The sequence below is a fragment of the Rattus rattus genome, chromosome 11 (assembly GCF_011064425.1).
Source record: "Rattus rattus isolate New Zealand chromosome 11, Rrattus_CSIRO_v1, whole genome shotgun sequence".
NCBI classification, from domain to species: domain Eukaryota; kingdom Metazoa; phylum Chordata; class Mammalia; order Rodentia; family Muridae; genus Rattus; species Rattus rattus.
In genome coordinates this window covers 55,760,031-55,786,959 of record NC_046164.1, presented here as the reverse complement: position 1 = coordinate 55,786,959, position 26,929 = coordinate 55,760,031, and the positions used below count along the sequence as shown (strand labels likewise).

The 26,929-nt window shown below is 38.9% G+C and overlaps 1 protein-coding gene across 1 annotated transcript in view; it reads left to right on the top strand.

The window, feature by feature from the left end:
* LOC116912006 (cytosolic beta-glucosidase) overlaps positions 1-26,929 on the top strand; it is a 96,872-nt gene that overhangs the window by 10,863 nt on the left and 59,080 nt on the right. Inside the window, exons 3-4 of the mRNA XM_032915904.1 lie at positions 5,227-6,023; positions 6,742-6,865. Coding sequence (XP_032771795.1) covers positions 5,227-6,023; positions 6,742-6,865 — 921 coding nt within the window. The remainder of the gene's footprint in view (positions 1-5,226; positions 6,024-6,741; positions 6,866-26,929) is intronic.

Here is a 26,929-nt window from a genome sequence, read left to right as displayed (position 1 = left end):
TTGTAGTTCATTCTTGTCACTGGGTGTCTGATATGTTCATAGTAGTACCTACTTTACCACACCAGCCCCACCACCCAACTGTCCTAGGCTGCCTTTGCATGTGAGTTAGTCTTAAAAAGTTTTTACTTTTCCTACATCTTAAATCTTCTCCAAGTTTTCAAAGGCCAACTAAACAGAAATGGGCTTAATTAAAACAGAAATGTGGGGCCTAGAGAGATGGCTTGGTGGTTAAGCACCCTGGTTGTTCTTCCAGAGGACCTGGGTTCAATTCCCAGCACCCACATGGCAGCTCATAACTCTAAGTCCAATTCCAGGAAGCCTGACACCCTCACACAAACACACACGCAGGCAAAACATCAATGCACATAAAATAAAAAGAAATAAATCATTAAAACAGAAATGTAGTATCAACTATGAGAAACCCGGAGAAGTTTTACTTCTTCAAAGAGTCAATATTGTCCTAAGTATCTCAACAGACAGGTCTCAAATTATCTTTCGATTCCAAGACCCTCATAACAGACTTATAACAGGCAGTCACTTGAGAACATGGAGGGTTAGTTGTCACTGAAGCTTACAAGTCTTAGTTGTCAGTGAATCTTACAAGTTTTATTCATACATGAAACTAACCACTTTCAACAATTTGATTTTATCTAATTCTTATAATAGCCGCAAGGTGGCACTGTTAGCATCTCTCTTTAACAATTGAGTGTAGGCATACAGAGGTCAAGGGATTTATCCAAGTTCCTTTGAATAAGTTATGTTAATATGGTGCTCTGCCCTGAGGAACTCATTCCTGCTGGGGATGCAGCTTGATGGTAGAGGGATTTTCTATTGCTCATAAAACGTTAGATTCAATCTTTCCTTTTGAACACACACACACACACACACACACACACACACACACACACACACACACACACACACACCACACTACCATCTCACCAAAAAGTTTTAAATGTTTTATTATATCATCAAGTAAACTGCATAAAGCTGAAATAAGAAAGGTGTTCCATTCTGGGATATTACATATAAATTATGCAGCAGAGCATGAATTCCTAAACACAGAAAATGTATTTAATGCCAACTCATGATTATCATGTTGCTTAAATTAAAGTTGATTGGCTACCCTTAAAGATTCCTCATAAAAGAATAATAAAAAAAGATCTGATATTATTACCAGGTCTGAGTAGTCAGAAGTTGAGGTTAATGAAGAGTCACATTTTTTTCTGGTTCAGGAACATTTGTAAACAGGAGAGATGATGTGTTGTAGTGGGGGAAAATTCAGGCTCAGTATGGCACTAAATGCTGTCTATTTCATTTGACAACACTGGGGCTCTCTTGATACCAATTTTCATGTGTGTAATAGGAATAAAATTGCTCCCCTCTTGGGCTTAATGCTAAAATTAAGCAAAACTGAATGTTGCTTCATATATATATATATATATATATATATATATATATATGAATTCAGTGAAAAAAACTAACATGCAAGGCAAGCCAATGAAAAGAGTTTCCTAGAAGGAGGAGCTTGATGCTTACAAATACCAAGGTTAGTATATAGTACATCAGCTTAGATATCAGTTACATACTGGGAAATGTGGATTTACATTGGCCCAGAGATGGGTTTAGAACACTTTTTTTTTTTATAAAGAGAGTAAGGACAGCTTTATAGAGCGAGAAAAGGAAAACTATATATATTCAGAAATTGTATTGATTTTTCCATTGCTATTAAAATCAACCACCACTGACTCAACTGCTTAAACCAACACAACTCTGCATCCTTGGAGCTCGGTCAACTGGAACTGAGGTATCTATAGGGATGTGTTTTTTTCTAAAGTGCATAAGATGGTCTCTGCCTTGGTTCATTTGTATTGTTAACATGTGGTACTGAGGTCCTCAAGTTCTTGCTGGCAATCTTTTGAGGGCCACATTCGCTAGCTTCTATTGGCTTGTAGCTATCTTCGTCACCTTCAAAGCCAGTGGCAACAAGCCAGTTTTCTGATTCTACCACATCCTCCACATCTGATTTATTCTTACATAGTCTGGTCATTTTTTTCCTATCTGTACTCTTTTACTTCTAAGAACTTTTATGTTCCATTGAGTCCATTTGAAAAGTCTAAAAAGTCTAGAGAAACCTTCCCATATCAAGGTCTCTCTGCCTTAATTGCAGTTTCGTAGTCTTCTTTGGCGCTGATTGGTCTCGTACTCATCTGATCCAGGGGCATCTTTGAGAAGAGAAGGACTTACTCTTCTACAGTCACAAACACTCGTGTTCCCAAGACATGGAGTTTTTATACATGAAATGAGGGAACTATGGTTAAAAATATTCAGACAGGTCACCACTACCCAGTGCATAAGGTGGTCTCTGCTTATTCTGGTTTCTTCTCCCCATTCTCTCTTTTTCTTTTGATGAGGTATGAACCCTGTATACTGAACTTTCAGTTCCCAGAAGGAGCACCTCTTTTAAGAGAGTAACTATATAAACACTGTCCAGACAGCATATCAAAATAAAACTCTGACCCACATGAGAAGCCCAGACAGCTAAACCACAACCTCTGGAGCTGTCTGCCCAGAATAGTCAGGGTTAGCTAACAGCTTTCACTTTCTGTAGTTTCTGTTCCCATCAGAGGTCTGTGTCCACCTCAGGCCAACTGGAGAAAGCTAAATACGCCCCACAAACCAATCACAGAAGGCACTTACTTCTACTCAGCTCTTTTCCAACTGCTTGTGCCAGCAACTCCAGTTACAGCATGCCTGAAGCCTTCTGTTTTTACTTTTCCTTTCTTCAGACTCTCCTTGAGCACTTGCCAAATTCTTATGATGGTGGTTGACTTCTGTCCTATAACAAACTGAGTAAATTCTCTGTTTTCTTCTTTGGATGGTCTTCATGTCTGGATGTTCTAGATGTTTGGTTCTCTTGTTTTCTCTATAAGGAACACTTTGTTCTTATTGCCTTATGATGATCATTTATATTCATCCAACAATAACATATTAATTAATAAAACGGTTGATGACCTGTACTGAGGCCTTATTATGTTTAAAGAAATATTCTTATTATATATGTTTTTTATTGGATATTTTACATAAACTTTATGTAAGTGTTATTCCTTTTTCTGGTTTCCTGGCCATAAGCCCCCATCTCATCCCCCTCCCCTTCTACTATAAAAGTGTTTCCCCTACCCCAAAACCCCCCTTCATGCCCCCTGACATTCCTCTGCACTGGGGAGGGGGTGTCCAGCCTTGGCAGGACCAAGGGCTTCTCCTCCCATTGGTGCTCAACAAGGCCATCCTCTGCTACATATGCAGTTGGAGCCATGGGTCTGCCCATGTGTACTCTTTGGGAGTGGTTTAGTCCCTGGGTGCTCTGGTTTGTTGGTATTGTTGTTCTTATGGGGTTGCAAGCCCCTTCAGCTCCTTTAATCTAAAGAAATATTTTTATCATGTTTAGTCTATCAACTGATTATACCATAACATAATAACTCACTGAAGTAGGTTTTTAGTGTTATCCATATTTTATAGATGAATAAAGATAAGTTGGGGAGCTCTAGTAGCCCAAGATCAAGGTTTTAGTAGGTAACAGAGTGGTCATAGACTTTATATTGGCTGGTATCACAATTCAATATTGAATCCATTATGGTATATTGTTTTTAGAGCATGCTTGCAGAGGCCCTAAGTTTAGGGTGGATATGGTTTATCTCTTATTGATTGATTGGTTGGTTGATTGACTGACTATGCATACAGTGTTCTGCCTGCCTGTGCAAAAAGAAGGCACCAGATTTCATTACAGATGGTTATGAGCTACCATATGGTTGCTCGATATTGAACTTAGCACCTCTGGAAGAACAGCAGTTAAGTGCTCTTAACCAATGTGTCATCTCTCCAGCCTTGTTTATCTCATTTTAAAATAAAGTACTAAACACTATCAATACTATGTAGTCCTACCATTTTTGCCTGTTTATAAGAGTATCTGTATTATTTGTAGAGTTCTTAGTCAGTTCCTTGACCAAGAGGGTCATGCTTACCTATGTTTTTATGCCCAGCATATGATTACTTTTCTCTAAATATATCCTTAAGCAATGAGCATGGGGAGGTCAGAACAGGTGAAATAGTGCAGAAGTCTGTTTCTATATTCATTAACTTAGAAAAGAAGGAGATATTCCTTGTCAGAATGCCTTTCTACTGCATTTAGGGCATCTAAATGCAATTCTACTCATGATTTTACACGATCTCACTAAAAACCTCTTAACCCAGAATAGCTTTTCTTTTCCAAGCACTGCTTTCTTTCATTCATATAAACATAAAGCCAGACATAGCATCACCACCCTCTCCTTAAGTAGTCCCTTTCAAGGCAAGCATCATTTTAGGAGACTACTACAAGTATCTTCTTGTCCTTGGTTTCTGAGGCAGAGTCTCTTTGACTTAATACCATTCTTCTGAATTCAGCAATGACTACACTCCCCAGTTTGTGCCATTGGGGAAGAATCAACTGAGAGGAAGGGCTTGCTTGGTATTCTTATAGATGGTCAGAATTTTGTGTGAACTTCAACCAGGGAGATGTTCTGCGTGGGGACTCTTGGTGGGGACTCTTTTATCCACATTTTGAGATACATGTAGAAATTTTTAGATCTTTAGTGTTGCTGAGACTAGACTAAATGTACTTGACCAAGTATGGCTCCAAGTATTTGGGACCATAGGCATGTCCTACTACACTGGTCTTTGATGCTAAACTTTGGTGTATACTCAGTAGGTTTCTTTCACTAGACTTATAAGGCAATTAGGTTTGGCAAGGAACTGAGGCAGTCATTCACTTTGCTTTCTTTATGTTTTAATAGTTCCAAGATCCATTAACTGAACAGATCTTTATTATTCACTGAACATCTGATATGATTCCAGGGTCTGGGAATTTAGAGGCAAATCACGCATTCTGTTCTTATGGAGTTGATTTCTACAAAACCCAAACCAGCATAATGTTAGGTGACAACCACTTTCTCGAAAGCATTTGTTTTGGAGCAACTATTTTCTCATCCTGCCAACATATCTTATTGTCATTTTCTCATTATCCTTTCTTCTCTGGTGTTTTCCATGCTTCTTTCCTCCATTTCATTGATCTACTTGAATACGTGTTATATTTTATTTTGAATTAGACTCATTCTGATACCAGTCTCCTAAAATGTGTTGACAATATACTAAAAATAACATTTTGTTTCTTACATTTTTTTCTCCCAGGAATCGACTATTACAACAAGATCATAGATGATTTGTTAAGGAATGGTGTGACGCCCATAGTGGCCATTTATCACTTTGATTTGCCTCAAGCTTTGGAAGACCTAGGAGGTTGGTTGTCAGAAGCAATTGTCGAAGCCTTTGACAAATATGCTCAGTTTTGCTTCAGTACCTTTGGAGACCGAGTGAAGCAGTGGCTCACCATAAATGAGCCTAATATTCTTGCTCTTTTGGCCTATGACATGGGTATCTTTGCTCCTGGTGTGCCTCATATTGGGATTGGGGGTTATCAAGCAGCTCATAATTTGATTAAGGCTCATGCCAGATCCTGGCACAGCTATGATTCTTTATTCCGAGAAGAACAGAAGGGTTTTGTGTCCCTATCATTATTTTTTTGCTGGCTAGAACCAGCAGATCCCAACTCAGCGATTGACCAGGAAGCTACTAAGAGGGCCATCAATTTCCACTTGGATTTCTTTGCTAAACCCATATTTATTGATGGTGATTATCCAGATGTTGTCAAGTCCCAGGTTGCCTCCATGAGCAAAAAGCAAGGCTATCCATCATCAAGGCTTCCAGAATTCACAGAGGAAGAGAAGAAAATGATCAAAGGCACTGCCGATTTCTTTGCTGTTCAATATTATACGACTCGCTTAGTCAGGCATCAGGACAATAAGAAGAGAGAACTGGGCTTCCTTCAGGATGTGGAGATTGAATTTTTTCCTAATCCATTTTGGAAAAATGTGGGTTGGATCTACGTGGTACCATGGGGAATACGAAAACTACTGAAATATATTAAGGTAAATTCACGATTTGTTTGGGTATATGTGTTCCCAAGTACAGAAGGACACCATAGAGTCAAATGTATTCATACACATTGACACAAAAAGAGATGGTTTTGGGGGTTAGTATGTTCAGTTGCTGGCTGGGAAGAGAAGAATAAGATTTGAGTTAGTTAAAGTTAAGTAGCTTTTTTTATATACCAAAATTTAATAAAATTTGTTGTTAAATTCTGTTGTGGCTATGAACAGCTTGGACATAGTTTTCAAGCTGATGTCACTGCTATGATTAGAAAAGGCACTTCGAGGAAAGAGAACCGAATGCTTTCTGGGTCGCTCTGCCTATGCTGGCAGCTGAAATTACAATTTCAAGGTATGAGTTTTTGGACCCCTCCTGTGGGGGATAGAAAATGTACCTGCTAGCAGGACCAAGGGGTTAAGGAGCAGTGACAATCAGCAGATGCTGATGGGAAGAAAGATATTTCTGTCTTCTCATTATGTTAAGAGTCATTTGACTGTCTTCATGGACATTCACACAGTTTTGCTTTTCCATTGTTAGTCATAAAAGGTCAGTGTGTGGAAAATTAAGTTAATAGGGTCAGTGCAATTTGATGAAAACTAGTTTTGGGGTTGTAGCTTCCAGAAGATAGAGGGTAATGCACCTGATTTTATGAGCTATCTTTTTAAAAATTTTTTTTTAACATCTGTTTGGAATGAAACTTCTGCTCTCTTGTTCTAGGATACATATAATAACCCTGTAATTTACATCACCGAGAATGGGTTTCCCCAGTGTGACCCCCCATCTCTTGATGACACTCAGCGTTGGGAGTATTTCAGACAGACATTTCAGGAACTATTCAAAGGTACCATTTGAAATGATGAAAGATCAATTGTGCAAACTTAATATAATTTTGCCACGTGCTTATTTCCATTCCACAAAGACCATTGGTTTTGAAAGCTGAAATTCATGTAAATTAGCATAAAACCATGTAATTAGGAGAGGGGCAAGCTGGTATTTAGAGAGGAGGAAGGTGAGGATTAGGCCCAGCTTCTACTCTGCTGAAACTGAGTCAAGGAAGAAAGCAGCTGTCTTCGGTGTTTCCTGAATTGTAGGTGAAGGTAACAAGAATAGAACGGTGGGGAAATCATTCAATATCATAAAAAGTCAACACTGCTCAGCTACTGCAAATTCATTTGCATATTTTGATGTCCTAACTATCAAAAATGAGTTGACAGGATTTGCGAGCATCTCAGTGTAGCATTTGAGCTATGACTAAGCAGCCTGGTTAGAAACAGAGATATGTGAATTGCCTTCACAGGACGGCGATGATGATGATGATGATGATGATGATGATGCCAACTCTTCCAAAACTATTCTTTCAATATCTGATAACAAATGATGAATCATAATTATTAATTGATAACATGCATTATGAATTAGTCTGCCGCCTTGTCTTCTCCTCTTCAGATTTTCTTAAAATACTGCTGTTTTATATTGTCACTGTCTCGGTTTTATTTCTTATTCCTCTAAAGGAGTCACAGCTGGACAATCTAACACAAAATGAGAGTGTAATTTCCTTTTTTCAATCTTAACAGCCATATTTGTTTATTGTCATTTTATTGAAATGTCCAGGAGATCTTCTTTACAGAATTGCTCAGCAAATACCCAAAAGGAATTCTAGAACATGCTGCAAAGGGGCATATGTCTAAAACCTGACAGTTTTTGAGTGATTCCCTCACTGAGACCTGGAGCTTCTTGGCAGACCAGATTCCTACAATATAACCAAAGCAAAGGATTATTTTTAGAAATGAGACTCTGAATGTGCGTGTGTGTGTGTGTGTGTGTATGTGTGTGTGCATGTGCGTGCGTGTGTGTGTGTGTGTATGTGTGTGCGTGCGTGTGTGTGCTTTGAGTGAGAATTTACTTGTGAAAAGATAGGGAAATCTATTCTTCCCTGAGATTTTTCTGCATTCCTCTCTGTTTATGAGTCTGGTATTTTGTCATCCTGCTAATGCGAGGTTTCTTGCTAAAGGAGAGGTAGGCTTATCAAGTAGCTTTATGGCTGGGTTATGAGTCAATCTCACATTGCAAAATACCAGAAAGAGCTTTGAAAAGGAGGAGTTTATTTTAACTTACAGTTTGGCCTAGGGCTTCACAGGCTTCAGTCCATGTTTGATCTTGAGTTCTTGACCCAGACATAGTGACAATGAGGTTGTGTCAGCGAGGAGTGTTGTCTACTCCATAACCCGCCAGGAATTGCTGGTGCACTCAACTTTCTACTTTTCTTCAGATACTATTCCATCACTGTCCCTGGTCTATGGGTTGGTTCTCCTACCCCATTTAAGCTGGGTCTTCTCTCTTAATGAATCCTTGGAGAATCCCCTCACAGGCATACCCAGAATTGTGCCTCAGATGCCTCTAAACTAAAGAAATCAAGTTAACAATGAAGAATATCTATCAAAGGTGGTTATAGGAAGCTTGGGTGACTCTTTAAATTTAGTCTATGCATGTTTGGGAAAATCCACAAAAATAGGAATTAACCTTTTTCATTTTCAAATTGGTATACTTCTTATTGCTGAGTATAGAAATGCATCTTGTTTTCTTGAAATGATTTTAAGTGCTTGGTGCGGTCCCTGAGATTTCTCATGCTAAAGACTCAGTGGTAGGTCCATAAATGTCATCATTTAGAGGTGTGGGTTGTAACAGAACATGATAACAGAAACTGTGAGTTAATTTGGGTTTCTCAGGGACAGGAGAAAGAAACAGGGCTCACAAGCAAAATTCTATTGAGAAGCATGTTGACTTTTTGTTGGGTCTTATTGGATGGAAAATAAACAGGATATACCCAACTCATGACACCTCAGCTTGGGACTTTGATATTTTATAAAGAAGAGAATGATATTGTCTCAGTAAAAAGGGGACCTGGTATGATGAATTTTGATATTTTTTTGGGATGATGCTCCAAGGGACCATGTTCTGTTCTGATACCAGGTCTGAGAACTATGTCTCTCAGTGAGTCCCTGTCTCAAGGCAGAACAACGAAGACCATGGCTTACATTACTAATTAGCCTGCCACCTGTCTTCCCTCCTTCAGACTTTCTTGGAATATTGCTGATTAGAAGACTGTTACCACCTCAGTGTTGCTCAGCTGATAACAAATAACTCGGGGGGTGGCACTTACATTTTTAACTTAACCATGGGTTAACATAGACATGACCCCATGTATGTAGAGTACTGATTGTATTATATGTTTAAAACATCATTTATTTTTAGCAGGTTTTATCTTTTCATCTGACAACATACTGTGTATTTTCATTATAACTAGTACATAATGCTGTTTTTGTATTCTGATTTGTTGTCTTTATGGGACAAGGTCTCATGTATCCCAGGATGACTTTAAAGACACTGCTAGTCAAAGTTGGCCTTGAACTCCTGATACTATTGCCTCCATAGGTAAGTACTACCATGCCAGGCATACAATATCATCTTTCTTTGAGCTTAAAAAAGATACAAACCATTAAAGTATTCAGAAATGTGTGTATTGACACAACTTTTACTTAATATGTAATTATTCCAGACAAATACCCAAACATGAATGTATTTATATTAAGATGGGTGTCAGGGAAATTTTTTATTAGGTTTCTGTATGAGATGTCAGTAATTTATTCTATGTGGGATTACTTTTCTGGTAACAAGTCCCCTTCTGTGAGGTGGTTATGGTCCCTGTTTGTATGCTTAACAGAAGGTCAGCTTGGAAACCTGGAGAGATAACTGTACCAATTAACAAATAAGGGGGTTGTTTTAGATGAACTTCCATGATGTGAACTGAGCCAATCCTAGTCTTTCACTGGAGTTTGACCTTGAATGGATCTGTTTTTCTTAGATTGAAGGGACTAGGGAAGGAACTTCCTGGGCCATTTCTGGCTTCATTCTGCTTTATGACCTTAGAAACAGGAAGGAGAAACTGTGTAGAAAGGGAGGTGGGTTCCAGAGGCAGGGAGAACTTGAGTCTTTTATTCCAGCTTTTCATGAAATCTGGTTGTATTCACTTCCTTGAGAGACTTTAATTTTACTTCCATAAAAAGTTATTACTAAGCACTTTCTCCTTAACTCAATTCTGATTGGAACAAAAAGAGATTAATTGACACCATTATGCCACTTAAATCCCAAACAGTGATTTGGGTAATTAGTGCCTTCCTACAGATGAGGAAACTAGCTTGCAAGGAGTCTAAACATGTGCTTACATCAAGAAAATATATAAAAAATAAAAAGCTACTAAGCAAATTTTCCTCTGCCAGAGCGGAATGTGTTATTAATATCATTATCGATTTTTTGTATTATCGATTTTTTGTATTATCTCTGATCTGTGAGTTGAGGATTTTCTGAGACAGTGAATTTTGCCCTCCTAGCACAGCCTTTTCCTTAAGGTTACTATCCAGGGTTTACTTAGGTCCTCTGCAGCTCTTCTTCATGTCTCTGTAAGGGTCGACTGGTTCTGTGATGTTGGAGGAGTCTTAGGTTCATGTATTTGGCCTGTTACCTGAATAATTGAGCTGGATTTACTCATAGAGTCTCTGGTACTCCTTGGAGGCAGTGCTGATGATCATGGTTGACAAGAACTTTCCTAGTAAGAAGCATCTGGTGAAAAATTAAAAACAATAACAGTTCAAGGAAGATATTTGTAGGAACCTCTGCAGATGAGAGCCCACCAACAACCAAGGGTGCCAGATGGCCTTATGATTCCTGTGGATCACCTTCCAGCCCACAATATCATGCATATGGACAGGTGCACAATGACACTATATTGGATCTATGATATCTGCCTGCAGGGTTTACAGTGCTCCCTCGGTAAAATCCCACAGCAATTTATTTATTGAGCACTAAATGTAAGGTAATGTTTCTGTCTCATTAGGGGAAGGATTAAAAAAGAGAAACGAAATGGGAAGAGGGAGAAGAAAGAATAGAGGGAGAGAGAGAGGGAAAGAGGAAAGAAATTCATTTTTATTGTATTGTTTAATTCTATTTAAATATCTTTAAATAGCCCACATTTTAATTAACACAGATGCAGGCAACAGTAAATCTGTACTCCAGTCTTGACAAAACTAGACTTATATTTCAGCATTATAAATTTCTCAATGCAGGGCCTTTGGCAAATAGCTTAACCTAGAGGTCCCTGATTTGTTCATGGGTAAGTGTGGGAATAATGGTTTCAGTGGCAGTGGTGTTATAAAGATTCCACCTAATAATTTTCAGCATAAACCTCTCCAAGCAATTGTCAAGCACATCGGCAGTCCTTTGCCAGTGTTAATTATTGTTACAAAATGTGCATTATTAAGATATTCTTATCACAAGTTATTTTTCTTGCTCTTAAAATCTAACCTACATGACTGCATAAACATGAGTTGATAAAGACCAACAACAAGCATGCCAAAAGTGGATGAGATAAAGACCACAAGGCTTCAACAATACACAAAGAACCGCAGTCAACTAATGAATACTGGGCGTAGAAGTAATCTTCTCCAGGGAAATGAAAACAAATATATGAGTATCATTATACACATTGCACAGGATGTCCTTATATATTTAGGAATATCTATCTATCTATCTATCTATCTATCTATCTATCTATCTATCTATCTATCTATCTATCTATTTCCCCAACCATTAATGAGAAGAGAGACCATGCATTTGAAAAAGAGCAAAGGTGGGCATATGGGAGAGTTTAGAGGGAGGAAAGGGAATGATTTATATTACATTCTCAAAACTGAAAGAAATAATAAGACTCTAACATTGTAGGGCCTGTTGGAGGGCTCAGTTGGCAAAGGTGCCTGTCATCAAACCTCTAGACCTGAGTTCAATCTCTCGGATCCACATGGTAGAAGGGGAGAACTGACTGCCGCAGTTTGTCCTGTGACCTCTGCTCCCTCCAACACATAGTATAATCCACTTTTAAAATAAGAAGTACCATTTGGGCACCCACTATTGCTTGTCCCTTCTCCTGAGAAGAGACATCATGACCAAGGCAACTTTTATGAAAGAAAACATTTACTTGTGGCTGGCTTACAGTTTCCGGGTTTACTCCATTATCCTCATGGCAGGAAGCCTGGCAATCTGCAGGCAGTCATGGTGCTAGAGGACCAGAGTTGTACATCTCTATCTGCAGGCAGCCAGGAGGAGAGTCTGGCTCACATTGGCCAGACTTGAGCATCTATATGAGACCTCAAAGCCCCGCCTCCAGAGTGACACACTTCCTCTTACAAGCCTACACTTCCTCCAATAAGGCCACGTTTCCTAATAGCGCCACTTCCTGTGGCCCAAGCATATTCAAACCTCTGTATCCTCCTTTCACATTGTAGCAGAGAAGTCGCTCATGCCTGCATGTTTTATCACTGTGTGAAGCATTCATTGACCATTTGGCTATTTCCTTCCTGAAATCAGTAGAGAGGCAAATCTCCTCTCATTATTTCCTTCTGACAGGGCACAATATTAGATGAAAAACCAAATTGTTTGCAAGAAAATTCATTTAGATGGATTTTTGTTTGTTTGGAGTTCAGTGATCTAGAAATGCTTGTGTTTCATACAACATGTGAGTCCATTCATAAGCTTAGCACTAGAGGTGAATGCTCAAAACCTTCCATTCTCAGTGCTGTGGATGGATATGAGGAAGAGGAAGGTCAGGAGCCAGACTGCTCAAGGCAAGACTCCAGCACGAACTAATTCTCATGAAAGTGGCCTTAGTCCTGTCTCATGCTCTTTCTCATATTTGCTTAACTTTTCTCTGCATCCAGCTTGGTTGTCCTTTTCCAGTTTGAGAGTGTAGGCCCATTCCATGCTTTTCAATGGTCTGATCTTGTGTGGTTGCAGAGGACAGTACACACATGTATGAAGTTATGCAAAACCTTGTTTTGCAACCTGGATAGGCCAGCTAGGCAGTTGTTAATTCTAAGAAAAAAAATTTTAAGTAAACATTTATAGATTTTTAAAATTTTATTTAATTTTTGGGACAGAGTTGCTCGGAGCCAATGTTGGATTTGAATTTCTGATCCTTCTACCTGCATCTCTGGGTATTGCAGTTATAGACATGTGCTATCATGTCTATCCCTCCCTCTTCATACGTGAGTCATCATTATGCTTTGTTCTAGTGCATCCTACCCCCTACTGTCCTCCCTCTCCCTCCTCCCACTCTTCTTGCTGGTTCTCTTCTCCCTCAAAATCATCTTCCTTTTCACTTTCCTCTCACAGATACACCATTACTCTCTCTCATACCCCTCTCCATCTCCCTTTAGACTTCTTCATTCCCCTCTTACTCTCCCCTGTCTACCTTCATGACCTCCGTCTAGAATCTAAGTAGAAGCTAATATGTACTACTTGTCTTTATGAGTCTGGCTTATTTTCCTTAGCATAATGATCTCCAATATCATCTATTTCCTGAAAATATCCTCATTTCGTTCTTTATGGCCAGATAAAATTTCACTGTGTATGTATACCATACTTTCAACCCAGGTTGGTTGATTTCCCAAGCAGGCAAAGCACTAGTCATTTAATCACAAAGAAGAGGTTGTTAAGAACATGCATCTTCGAAGAGACAGTGACAAATGAACAAGAAGATGCTTATAACGTCTGCATTGCTTCTCACCATATTACAAAAGGTTGTGCTAATGATGGCTAATTTTTTAGGGGGTGGGTGGTCATGATCCTCTAAAGGCTGAGCTGTGTTTTCCCTAATTATATATTTAGCCCCAAGCAGTGTGCCTATTACATAGTAGTGTGCTACACATGTTTGTTGAATTTGATTGTGTCTATGAGGAAAGGGTTAGTCCATAGATAATGAGAAATAAATGATGAAATGATTGGGATTCTTCCCCTAAAGAAATATACTCTGCACAATAAAAATGCATTCTTCTAGAAAGTTTCCAAGGCAGCCCAACTTTCCAGTTAGAGCCATGCCTGAGCTAGCACAGCGGTGGATGATTGCAGAGAAGGTTTGGAAGGTTTGTTAATGACCAGCTTTAGGCTTTTAATGACAAAACCCCTCAGCAAGATGTCATCGAAGTTATTGAAGACTTCACGGAAAGTGTTGAAGCTGATACATGCTAACAAGAAGGTTATAAATCTTGCAGTTGGATATACCACCAAGACAAGATGCTGAGCACAGAGTCCCCCTGCTGTTGTCTGTCAGTATTCTCCCTCCTCCCGTCCTCTTCTCCTTCCCACCGAGAGAGCTCATAGAGGAGAAATACATCCATTTCCCAAAGTGGTTCAGACCTGGCAGCCACCTGCCTATGCCAATTTCAGATCACAGAGGCCCATTTAACTGGACAAAATGTGTTAAGCACCTGTATTTTTCTAAATGTGCACAAACGTCCTAAGGATTAAGGAAAGATCTGAAAAGTTAATACGTTGAACTTTTGGAAGCACCAACCAATTAAAAATCCATTGTCAGCTCAGAACAGGAATTCCAGGACTTGAGTGTGGATTCCCATACAGTGGTTATTGTTTTATTACCTCTTGAATGAGAATGCTGTCATTTTAGCTCCATGAAATACTCCATGTGATGGTGCACGGAGGGTTCACATAAGGTACGTTTTTATGGCTTTGGGTGGCGTGCCGGTGGCATGTTAGGTAGGCTTGATAATGTTGGCAAACCTTCTGTTGGCTTCTTTTAAGGCTGCTGGCAAACCAGGTCAGGAGGGAAAACGGAGAGTCACAAATGGTACATACGATTTTCTCATGAGTGCTAACATATAGTTAGGAATTTTGACAGATTTTAACAAATATACATAAAGGTTATATACATTTATTGACTGTAACATTTTAAAACTATGTGTCCTTCCTGGAATGGCCCAACCAAATTGATGAGTGAATGTATTATCTTACAAACTTACCATCTCTTTTGGATGAGAAACTCCTTTCTCAGTTTTCAGGGATGGCACACGCTGTTAGAGACCACAGTCATCACACTGCATAACAGGAGCTCTCCTTCTTTTTGCTAACTGAAATTTTCACCCTTGATTGACATCTTCTGAAGATCTCTTACTGCCTCATCCCTGGCAACAACTAGTTATGTTTCTCCTTCTATCAGATCAATGGTGTTGCTCTGTACATGTATGAGAGTATGTAGTTGGCCTTTCTGTTCCTGCAGGATCCCACTGAGTGTTCTCAGGTTCTATAGTCACAAACCATATACTTTTTAAAGCTGTGTAGTATTCCATTGTGCATATGTGCTATGTTTTTCCTTATGCATTTAAAAAAGATTCAATTTTTATTTATTTGTATGTGTGCCCATGGTTGAGGGTGTATGCTTCTGCAGATGTACATGCATGCATATACATTTGCAAAAGCCAACTATATGTGTCCATTTTTTGGTTATCTACCTTGTGTTTTGAGACAGTGTCTCTCAATGGAATCAGGGGCTCACTAGTTCATCTAGATTGGATGGTCTGTGAGTCTCAGGGATCCAGTTGCCTTAAACTCCCCAGCACTAGGATGACAAGTGTATGCCACCATACCTGGCATTTTGAATGGGTACTAGGGATCACATTCGGGTCCCAGGCTTGCTCAGCAAGCACTTTGTTAACTGAGTCATCTCCCCAGCTAATTTACACTGTAATTAAGGTTATTCATCACTCTGGTCAAGATGTATAATTTCTCTCCCAGTGTTTTCCAGTAGAAATGCAAGTAAGTGATTTTTACTGGTATACTTTGCAAGGTCCATGACTGTCAGATTCTATGATTTTTATTTTCAAACACATTTTAAAATAATCTTAGAGAATGTGTACTGTAACCAAAAGATAACTTTAGTAGTGTCTAGTAATGTTTAGATTTACATGTGGCATCCACAGATATACACACATACATGTAATACACATATATTTATATACATATATACATATATGCACATGTAGATACACATGTATACAGACACACACAAATACACATATCCACATGCATACATAAATACATATAAGCGTTGTAGATACCACATATCCACATGTGCACACCTGCATACACACATGTACACACACACACACACACACACACACACACACACTTCATGACATACTTCATCAGACTTGTAGAGGTGTGGTTCCCTTGGACAATGTCAGGTATGCTGTTTGATGGCCCATCTTCCGAGACACAGAGGACTCTGGAAAAACAAGTGCTCTGCCCATGAAAAGAGCAGCTAAATTGATCATGCAGACTTGACCAGAGCCAGCCGGACTCCCCAATCTATGCTATGAATTGGCTGGTGGTCCTTTCTCTGGGCAGGAACCAGAGCCTGAGACTAAAGTGAACTTTGGTTTTAATTAAGGTTTTTAATCTAGTTTCAGTTGCTCTGATACGGCAATAAAACCCTTCACCAGCCCAGAACCAGTGAATTTTAAAATTGCTATTAAAATCTTTATTTTATTGTAGATTTTGTATTACCCCCCCCCCATTAAAAATACTTCTTTATTTTAAGTGAAATTTAGAGTTTTGAAGTCTGTGCACAACTTGTTTGTTTGCAGTGCTCACAGAGGCCAGAAGAGGGCATCAGACGCTCTGGGACTAGAGTTACAGACCACTGTGAACTACAATATGGATGCTGGGAGTTGAAACCCATTCCTCCGAAAAACAGGTGTTTTTAATCCCTTAGCGTACTCTCCAGAAAATCACTTGTCTATGTTACCTCTTGTTGCTAGACCTGCTAAGTGACCTGAACAGTCTGGTCTTTCAGGTGGGAGTGTCTACTTTGGAGAGAAGTGGGAGATTTCCTCTTAGTTTGGTTGACAGGGGCTGTCTGGTAACTGTGTTTCGAATGTGTTCTCTTGGGCCACTGTATGTTCAAGGAGAGAATGGAAAATAATGGATAGCCATGTGGTAGCCATCTTGCCTAGGAAGATTACAAAAATTTCTAGTGTCTAAAGAGAAAGAAGCATTCCTCGGAATACACTGACACCTGTAAGTCAGCCCCTGATAGAGTATGGGAATAAACTTCTGGTCTCATGGTGCTGTTTGGCCATGGTGGTATTCAGTGTTGTTTTCAATAGCCCCATAGCCATCATCTCCATGGCCTTCTCTTTTTACAATTCCAACATTGCTCATGCTGCTCTAACATTCCACAAGGACCTAAGTGTTTCTGTCACACTTTCACAGACTCTCCACTGTGTGCATTGCTAGCTAACTGTGTCCTACCTTTTCAGTTGTGCACCTGACATTGTGTTGGAGAAAATCAGCAGTGTTACAAATAGATCCATCAACAGCTGGCAACATAACTGCCTCCTGGGCTTCTTGCTTACCTGCAGCCTTGTCACAATTAGATGTGTATTGTATAAGACAGTTGTTTAGATGGAATTTGAGAGACATTTTGATTCCTGAAAGTAATACTTACTATAAACTTTGAGAGAGGGAGGAAGAAAACCATTTTTCGAAGAAAATGGAAGTTATTAAAAGGAATGAGCACATGTAGACATAAACATTTTATTTATCATGTTGGAAGGTGACATTCTGACCAGAAAAACATTTTGGAATTTTGAGTTACATACATACTATTCAGCAAGTACTCAGTAAATATTTGAATAGTAAGGGGATAGGGTCTAGATTAGTGGGAAGATGGGAAACTTTGTGGAATTTCAGTAAAATATTAGAATGATATCACCATTGTGTTTTATTAAAATATTTTAAGGATGCAATATTTATTTTGATTTCCATAAAATATATTTCAAATACTGGGATTATGTATGAGTATTAATTATAACCTTCTCTACACCTTTTCTTGCATTGTTAACTAGGGCCTTTGCATATTGAACAAGAGTTCCACTAGTGAGCTATTTCTCTGATTTCCTACGTTTTGATCCTGAGATGGTGACTTTTTACTTTGTTCATACTTCTTAGTCAGTTCATAACTCAGGACAGACTTCAATTTATGACTCTCCTACTTCAGCTTCTCAAGTAGCTGAGATGATAGGCTGAGGCACAATCCCAGGTAAGCTCTTGTGAGAAGAATAGCTTACTAATTACATTCTAAAACTTTTAGGTTATCTTTGTATAAATGTGGTTACTTGGTTTGTGCCTCAGTTTCTCCATTTGATATGAGAATTGAATTTAGGTGCTTATTTTTGGAATCTTACCCGATTAAGAACCCTGTAATCTTCTAAATATTCTTTCCGAAGAAATATACCTTTATTAGGACTCGATCATTTTTAACCAGTGCAATTAAGCCTAAGAAATTATAATTAATGGTCTTCAAAAAAAGTCATCATTCTTTGTATCCAGCCATTTTGAGTTTTAACATAATTCTCATTTGAACATAAAATTAGGACTTGCTTTTCAATTCACTGCTTTTATTGATACCAACTTAAGTTCCAGTTAACACGTTCTCTACCTTCAATTGGCATGTTGCCTCAATCACTGGTACAAAAATGAATCTTCCTTTCCTCCACTAGAAAGTTATCCTTCTAAGTTTGTAGAGTCAGTAGTTCACCTTGCCTTCAATTCCCCCAATCACTGTAAAGACCACAGAATTTCACAAAAGAAATAGGATAGATTTCACCAGAGAACATCAGTGTCTAAATCCTGAAAACTCTACCTGAGTCACCGTGTAGGGTGACATCATCCTTCAGACATCCTCAAGACCTTGCCATCTATCTGTCAAGTTTTAAGACAGTTATGTATGATTTGTCAAACTTTGCTACTAGTGCCTAATTTAATTCAGCTAGGCAGTGCAGTTCTATTAACTTCCTGTAAATTTAATGTGACCAGGAAACTTTTGTCCCTGGGCGAGATCCTGAATTAGAAGGGAAGGATCAAGCTGCGGCAATCAGAACAACCACTCTGCCACGGTTCTGTGCAGGCTTTGCATAGCAAAAGTATGTTTTTCCATTCTGAATTTCAAACACAGTTCATTACAGCCAAGGCTGCTTTTGCCTCGAGTTATCATCTATGCAGCTTTTTCTTCAATACAACGAACTTAGCTGTGTGGCTCTGTGGACCTAAATAGTCCATTTTACAAGAGAAAATCATCTGTAGAGGTTATCTGTAAATGTTATGAGAGGAGGTAGGGGAAGGATTTTCATCTCCTTGGATAGGGTTGTCTCCTCACCAGCAAAGTGTCCCTCATGGGCTAAAGAAATATCACATTCTGAGATCCCTTTATGCCATGCTGAGTTCAATTCCACTTCACTTCTTGTTTAGAAAAGACCTTTATGATAGTCACTTTGTTGGCTGCTCTGCCAAGGGATCATATCCAAAGACCTAGGTCTGTGTGATGTGGCTGAAAGATAGACATGCCACACACCTTTAAACACTCCGGCTAGAATACAGACATACCCTAATACACACCTCTAATCCCAAGCAATGAAAGTAAGTTTAGTTTGTAGAAGACAGCATCCATGTTTGAAAATGACATCTAATTCAGGAGCAGACAAAGTGATTAATTAGAGAAAGATTTGACAGCATAAGTCAGAGATAGAATATACCCAATTCTTAGGAAGACAGTACAGGAAACAGAGGCTACTTGAAAGCAGTTCTGAGAGAGAGAGAGAGAGAGAGAGAGAGAGAGAGAGAGAGAGAGAGAGAGAGAGAGAGCAAGCAGAGTTGAATAAATTCAGTCAGTGCAGTTCATGCAGGGCAGTTGAGTTCAGTTGAGTTTGTTTGTGGGTTCTGTTCAGTTTGTGCAGTTTGTGCAGTGCAAGTCAGCAGAGGCATTTGAGGTCAGACAATGAGGAGTCAGAAGATTAGAACACAATACCAGAGTTTGAGACCAAGAAGAGCAATTCAATGAGAAGCTGAGAGAAGCCAGTTTGAATCAGTGAGCTCAGAGAGGAGTTTGGACCAGAACAGCTGAGTCAAACTAGCCAGTGGGAGTTCAGAAAGAGCAAGCACGAAGGAGTCTGAAGCATTCTATGGCTAGGTAAGTAGACAGAGGCTGGAAGCTGAAGCCTTTAAGATAAGTGTTAACAGAATATTAGGTTGTATGGAGGCTAGAAGTCTCCAGGCCTAGTGCAAGGGATAGATAGAACAGAGAAACGAGCACTTGGGCTTCAACCTAGGTCATGTATTTGCACAGCTTGGATATGGATCTCATCTCATCTCTTCATCTCAAGAAATAAAAGTTACTTTTATAGTCACCGTCTCTTTAGAGGTAAGCAATATCGTTATGGGTAGGAGAAGAGAAAGCATTTGAATCATGAGGGATTTTATCAGACCTGGCAAGTGAAAGCAAATCAGAAGCCATAACAGTTTCTGGTGAAAAAAATGAATGACTCAGGAATTAGAGAGGAGATAATGGGAATGGGTAAGGGGAAGAATCTGTGTAAGCTAACTTTTCTGTTTTGATAATTGGAATCCATTTTTGAAAATGAATTTAAACTCAGCCCCAGATCTTAAGTAATTGTTATTGACCATGTTCTATGAGTAATAATTCATCAAATGGGCTTCCCAGTTTAAAATGAACATTAATATGAGAATTGGACCACCACATGAGATGAATAAATAAGTCTATTTTAGAGTGTACATTAACCAACAGATCAGTTTTAATTGAAAGGGGGTTATATTGAATTAGTTTCTGAAAAATCACTTTCTCCTAAGATGTTCAGGTTATGATTCCTTATATTGACATTTGTCAGCTTGACTATAAACACCTTCACAGTAATTTCATGAGTTTTAGGAGTGGCTCCATGGGTAAAGTGCTTGCTACATGGCATGACCTGAGTTCAGTTCCCAAGGCCCGTGTGGAAGACAAGTACATCTATAACACTAGCCCTAGGTGGTGGCACAATAGGGGAGAATTCCTGGGTCTCTTGCTGGCTAGCCAGTCTATTCAAGTGATGAATTCCAGGATCAGTGAGAGGCCTTGTCTGAAAAATAAGGTAATGAGAGATGGAGGAGAGACTCTAGATGCTGATCTTTATATTATACACATCAAATATACACACAGGAGAGCACCCTTACCCCAGCCAAGAACATTCCCTATGAACAGTATATAGGCAGATATAGACAAGACACAGACACACAGTCACACACACACACACACACACACACACACACACACACACACACACACACAGACTTCTTAGCTTACATATACTGTCTCACTAAATGTATGGCTGCTACTTGGATTATGACTAAAATATTCTTCAACCCTTCAATATAAACAAGCAGCATGGCCACCTAATTGTATATTCATTCTGAGTACCCAGGCTGAGACCTCCACAAATAACTTTTTTATAACAAAAATTTTCTTACTCCAGCCTACTCTTTAAAGACAGATTGGTGTTCAAAAGCTTTGGTACCATCATTCTGGGCAAGTTACTCTGTTTCCATGGACATCAGTACATCATCTCTCAAAATTCTCTTTTGATAAGGATTGATGATATACTTCATATCTTAGAAAAATGCTTAGCAAGAGATCCTCCAAATACTAACTTCTGCTCTGAATTCTGTTACCCAGCCACTATTAACCAAGATTTTAGAAAAACTGTGACTTCCTGCATAGTCATCAAGCACTGATAATTTATGCTCCTCCTGATGACCCTGAAATGCATTCTGAATAATTAGAGAAAGATTAAATTATAATCAGTTTAGTTGCAGTGTTAAGTGTATTTTAATTTATTCTCATTCTTTTGAAAATTTGTAATCCTTCTACATGTGGCAACAATTAACAAAAAATATTTGATTAGCTAGAACATGGCATTTCCTCTAGATGTAAAAAGAGTTATTGCATATTGTTGGATCTAAGCTCTATCCTCAGAGAGCTGAAACCTTTGGTGGATGGGTACAATTAACATTGGTCTGTTATTCATTCTCAGAACCGATGTATTGACTTATTGTCTGACAGAAATTCTAGAATTAATCTTTGATATCTTTGAACAAGAGTCATAGAGTCTGCATATTGCTCACAGGTCTTATTCCTGGCCATCTCTTCTGATTGAGATCTGATATGGAAATAAGCCTTCCAGCCTAAAGGTTGCCTGTTTTCTTCTGTGACTTTCTGAAGATAAGCGTTTTAACACTCAATCAATCTATCAGGGTTTCATCTACTTTTGCCCTTATGAAGGGTGTTTCAGGTTGTTCATTATGGGTTTAATCTGACATAATAGTGGTATAGATTTTACTGCTTGTCTTAGTTAGGGCTTCCATTGTTGTGATGAGACACCATGACCAAGGCAACTCTTATAAAGGACAAAATTTAACTGGGGCTTCCTAACAGGATCTGAGGTTCAGACCATTATCTTCATGGTGGGAAGCATGGTAGCTTCTAGACAGACATGGTGCTAGATGAGCTGAGAGACCTACATCTTACTCCTAAGGTAATCAGGATAAGACTGACTTCCAGGCAGCTAGGAGAAGGCTCTCAAAGCCCGCCTCTAAAGTAACACACTTCCTCCAACAAGGCCATGCTTAATTCAACAAGGTCATACCTCCTAATAGTACCGCTCTCTGGGCCAATCATATTCAAAGCACCACATTCTACTCCCTGGCTCCTATAGGCTTCTTCAAACACATGAGTCTATAGCATAATGCAAAATACATTTAGCCCAGCTACAAAAGTCCCATAGTCGGTAACAGTTGCAACAATATTGAGTGTCCAAGACTCAAGGTTTCTTTCAAGATTTATGCAATCATTTAATTGTAATCCTCTATAAAATCTAAATAAAAAAGCAGATAATTTACTTCTAACGTCACAGGATAAAGTCTAAAATAGACCTTTTTTGAGACTTCTTTTGTCAGTGTAATTAATCTGAATATTTTCACTTTAGTCTCAGGCAGACCCTTCAGGCAGGGCATAAAGAAGCCATGTTCTTTACCAAACTATCACAAGAACAGACTCTAGGCTACATACTAATATTATTTTTCTTTGGAAACTCTTGAGCCAGGCACCCACTGTTCAAATCACCCTCAGAAACAATGTCTTCCATATTCCCACAAGGATGGCCCATTAATCACCACTTAAAGCATTCCACTGCTTTCCAAATCCAAAATTCCTAAATCTTCATTCCTCTAAATAAAAACATGGATAGACTTGTTCCATGAATACCTCAGTCCTGGAACCAACTTTTACCTTAGGTAAGATTTCCATTCCTGTGAAGAGAAACCATGGCCGAGGCAACTCTTATAAAGGACAATGTTTAATTGGGATTGGCTTATAAGTTCTCAGATTCAGTCCATTATCATCATGTTGGGAAGCATGGTTGCTTCCAGACAGACATGGTGCTGGAGGAGCTGAGAGTTCTATATCTTGTTCCAAAGGGGACCAGGATAAGACTGGCCTCCAGGAAGCTAGGATAAGGCTCTTAAAGCCCACCCTCAAAGTGATATACTTCCTCTTACACAGATACACCTACTCCAACAAGGCTATATCTCCTAATAGTGCCGCTTCCTGTGCCAAGCACATCCAACCACTGTATTTCTTTTCTAGCCAAAGCATAGCTCTTCAACTACTGCAGACAAGTTTTGCATTTGATAAACTACATTTACATTGTACGGTGAACTAAATTCTTTTGAAACATTGATTTTGGTGTATTTTAGTGGTCAACAGCAATATATTATCAAATAAGCATCTTTAAAAGATATGACATTTAAGTGTGGCATAAGGACACCTAGCAGAACAAATTAAATTTTGTGAAAGCAAAATGTTAAAATTCATGGTTGTAGGGGTTGGGGATTTAGCTCAGCGGTAGAGCGCTTGCCTAGGAAGCACAAGGCCCTGGGTTCGGTCCCCAGCTCCGGAAAAAAAAAAAAAAAAAAAAAAGAAAAAATTCATGGTTGTTCATAAAATGGAAGATTTTTGCACTGTTTTTCCAAACTAACATGTTAGTCATAGAGATACCATATTAAATATGAATGTTGGGCAATCTTTGAAGAGTACTTTATGTCTTTTCTTTAGCTAGTAATATTTCTAGTAACAGATTCTTATATAAATGCATATAAGTATATTCATGCTTAATAGTTTAATGTTTTCCTTTATTGAGTGGAAACTTGCTTTCTTTAAAATGTCCTCATTTCATATTCATTGTTAAATTTTATATTGCTAACAGAAGCAGGGGTAAACTCTCTTATTTAGATAGTGATAAGTAGGACAGCTCTGAATTGACAGCTTTAAATATGCTGAGAGTTACTAATTTTGTAAGTTATTGAAGATGTGCCATTGCTGTCTATTTAGGTTCTTGGGAAAAAGAAGTACTAGATAGCACTGTGCTATGGCCGGAGAAGTAGCTCGGTTGATAGAATGTTTACCCAGCACAGAAAAGGAAAAAGAGGGAGAATAACACGGGGTCTATACCACAGCTGTTGACTTGGCCCCAGAGAGATTAACTGTCAGTCAAACAAGTAACTTTCACATTGTACTCCATGGTGTATTGTGTTCCATAATACCTTTGGGGACCCTGTTAGGATGCATAGAGGGAGTATGAGAAAGCAGGGCCCCAGGGCACCTCAGTTCTTATTGGTTGTATATATTAGGAATTCAGAAAAAAAAATTCATTTCAAGTAAAATTCTTGCTAAAAAAAGAAAAAGTAGAAAAACCACTGAGTAATTGGGACCTCATTACCAGAGAAGAAGAATATCATGGATCCTTTGGGGAAATAAGATAAACTTCTGTTCTATTTAACTTAAAAATGAGTTATTAAAAAACACAAACACAGAAATACATATCAGTATTTTACAATTAATAAGTTATTATTGACCTGTGCCTTTGTGCCTTCCTAAATCTCTTTCCTCTCTATCTGTATCAAGAGGTAACCTGTATCCTGAAGTTGATTCTATATTGAGCTGTTACCTAAATGATACCCCCCGCCATGCACTCAATTTTCTGCATTATGTTCTTTGAGGTCTGTCTGTGTTAGTACTTAGAACGTCAGTGTATTCTTTCTAAGAGATGTTTAATATTCTAATGTGTGAACAGATCATATTTACTCATTTACTGCCAATGAATATTTGAGGTCCTTTTATTTCCTCACTTTTATTCACAGGATTGTGCTTCATATCCTTAGGAAGCTCATTTGCTTTGCATAGGGATTATGAACCAGGCCTACTTCTCACCCACATGATGTGCTTGTGCTGCAATGGAGCCCACATTCACAGAAATAGTGTGCAATATTTTCTAGAGAAAGATTATAGAGATTATGAAAATCTGTAAAGATTTTCTATTAAGGGAACCTTCTAGAGTTGTATCGGGCAAACCCTATATAACCATAAACTGACATTCTGCATGCAGCGTGAAAATGAATAGAACAAGCGTTTTGATGGATTAGTGTGCCCTCAGCTTAGAGGCTAAGCTAAAACAAAGATTTGTGCGGTGGCCTGAAGATGTCATTCAGTGGGCAGAATGCTTGCCTTGCATACAGGAAGCTCTGGGTTCCATCCCCAGAACCACATAATCCAGGCATAGTGACACAGACCTTTAATATCAGCCCTAAGGAAGTAGAGACATGAGGGTCAGAAATTCAATGTTATTCTTAGCTATATAGTGAATTGGAGGTCAGCCTTGGATATGAAATCCTGTCTCAAAAAATGTTCTCATCTCTTATACACAGATTTTTCTAGTTAATGCAGAGCCTAAGGAAAATTGTACATCCTCCAATTGGAGAAGACAAGGGCATGTGAACCATGGGCAGGGCCGTATGGTATTAGGTATAACTATGATCTATCAATCTTGTCCCATTGTAGAATACTAACCGCAAGCCTCTTCAAGGTAGACCTGGACAATATCGGCCTTTTTCTGGCCTCATGTGGTAATGTAACAGTATATATTCAAGAAAGAGAAGAATGTCAAGGAAGATCTATTTACTCTAAGTCTAGGAAATTGAACTGCACCTTCCTCAAATAATGCTCTGTGGTCCTTCTCCAGGGGCTAATGCTTCAAGTCCAGCCTCACTAAAAAGCAATCATTTACATATTCTTACAAGGCAATTATTCCCAGGGGGAAAGCATTCCCCCTGCAGGTAAGGGAATGCCTTTTCTGTTGATTATGGAAACTTAGTGAGTGTACTAGTTAATTTTTTATTGCCGTGATAAAACACCATGATTGAGTCAATGTACCAAAGGAAGATTTTATATAGGCTTACAGTTCCAGAGGGACAAGAGTCGCTCACCATCACAACAAGGGAGTATGGCAGCAAGCAGGCATTTTGAGTGGAACATTTTGACTGAACAAGCTAAGTATTCACACCTGCAAACTGCAAACAGACAAGGATATTGACTGTTTCCTGGCCCATAACAAGAGCTTACTGCTATTTGTTGATGTTGTGCAAGTATGGTGGGCACTACTGAAGAAAACAGAGAAGGGCACTGGCTTGATCTGATCTCATGTTTAGACATGAAATTAGAAAGGACAGAAGACAATAATATGGGAGGAATGTGTGTGTGTGTGTGTGTGTGTGTGTGTGTGTGTGTGTGTGTGTGTGAAGACAAAGTTATGTTTGGTTGTTTAAAAGATTTCCTAAATTAATGTGTGATATTGGTACTGTTCAATATCTGGAATCTTGTCGTCAATTCCGGGACTCATTGAGCCCTATGATTAGTATTCACATTGGAAATCATTGTGAGAAAACGGTATGTCAGGTCCTATGTGATCTCTGGTGGAGGGGAACCTGGTGGGCTCTAGCTTGTTACAGTTATGTAAGAAGAACAGAAGGAAGATCCAACAGATTCATTTGTGTTTTCTGAAGGATAGAATTCAGGGGAATGGGAGTCCATTATACCAGGTGAAGTTTTGGCTTAATGTAAGACACAGCTTTCTAAGCAATAGCGAGACAGGATAAGGGAAGAAACGCCCCTAGGAGGTCATTAGATATCTGTCAATAGATGGCGTGGAGGCAGATGTCAGACACCCATCTGTCAAAGATGCCGTAGCAAAGATGTCTGGCCCACAGGGGAGGGTCATTCCACAAGTGTGTGCAGTCACTTAATATTTATTGAGTACCCACAGCATGCCTGCTTCTGTGG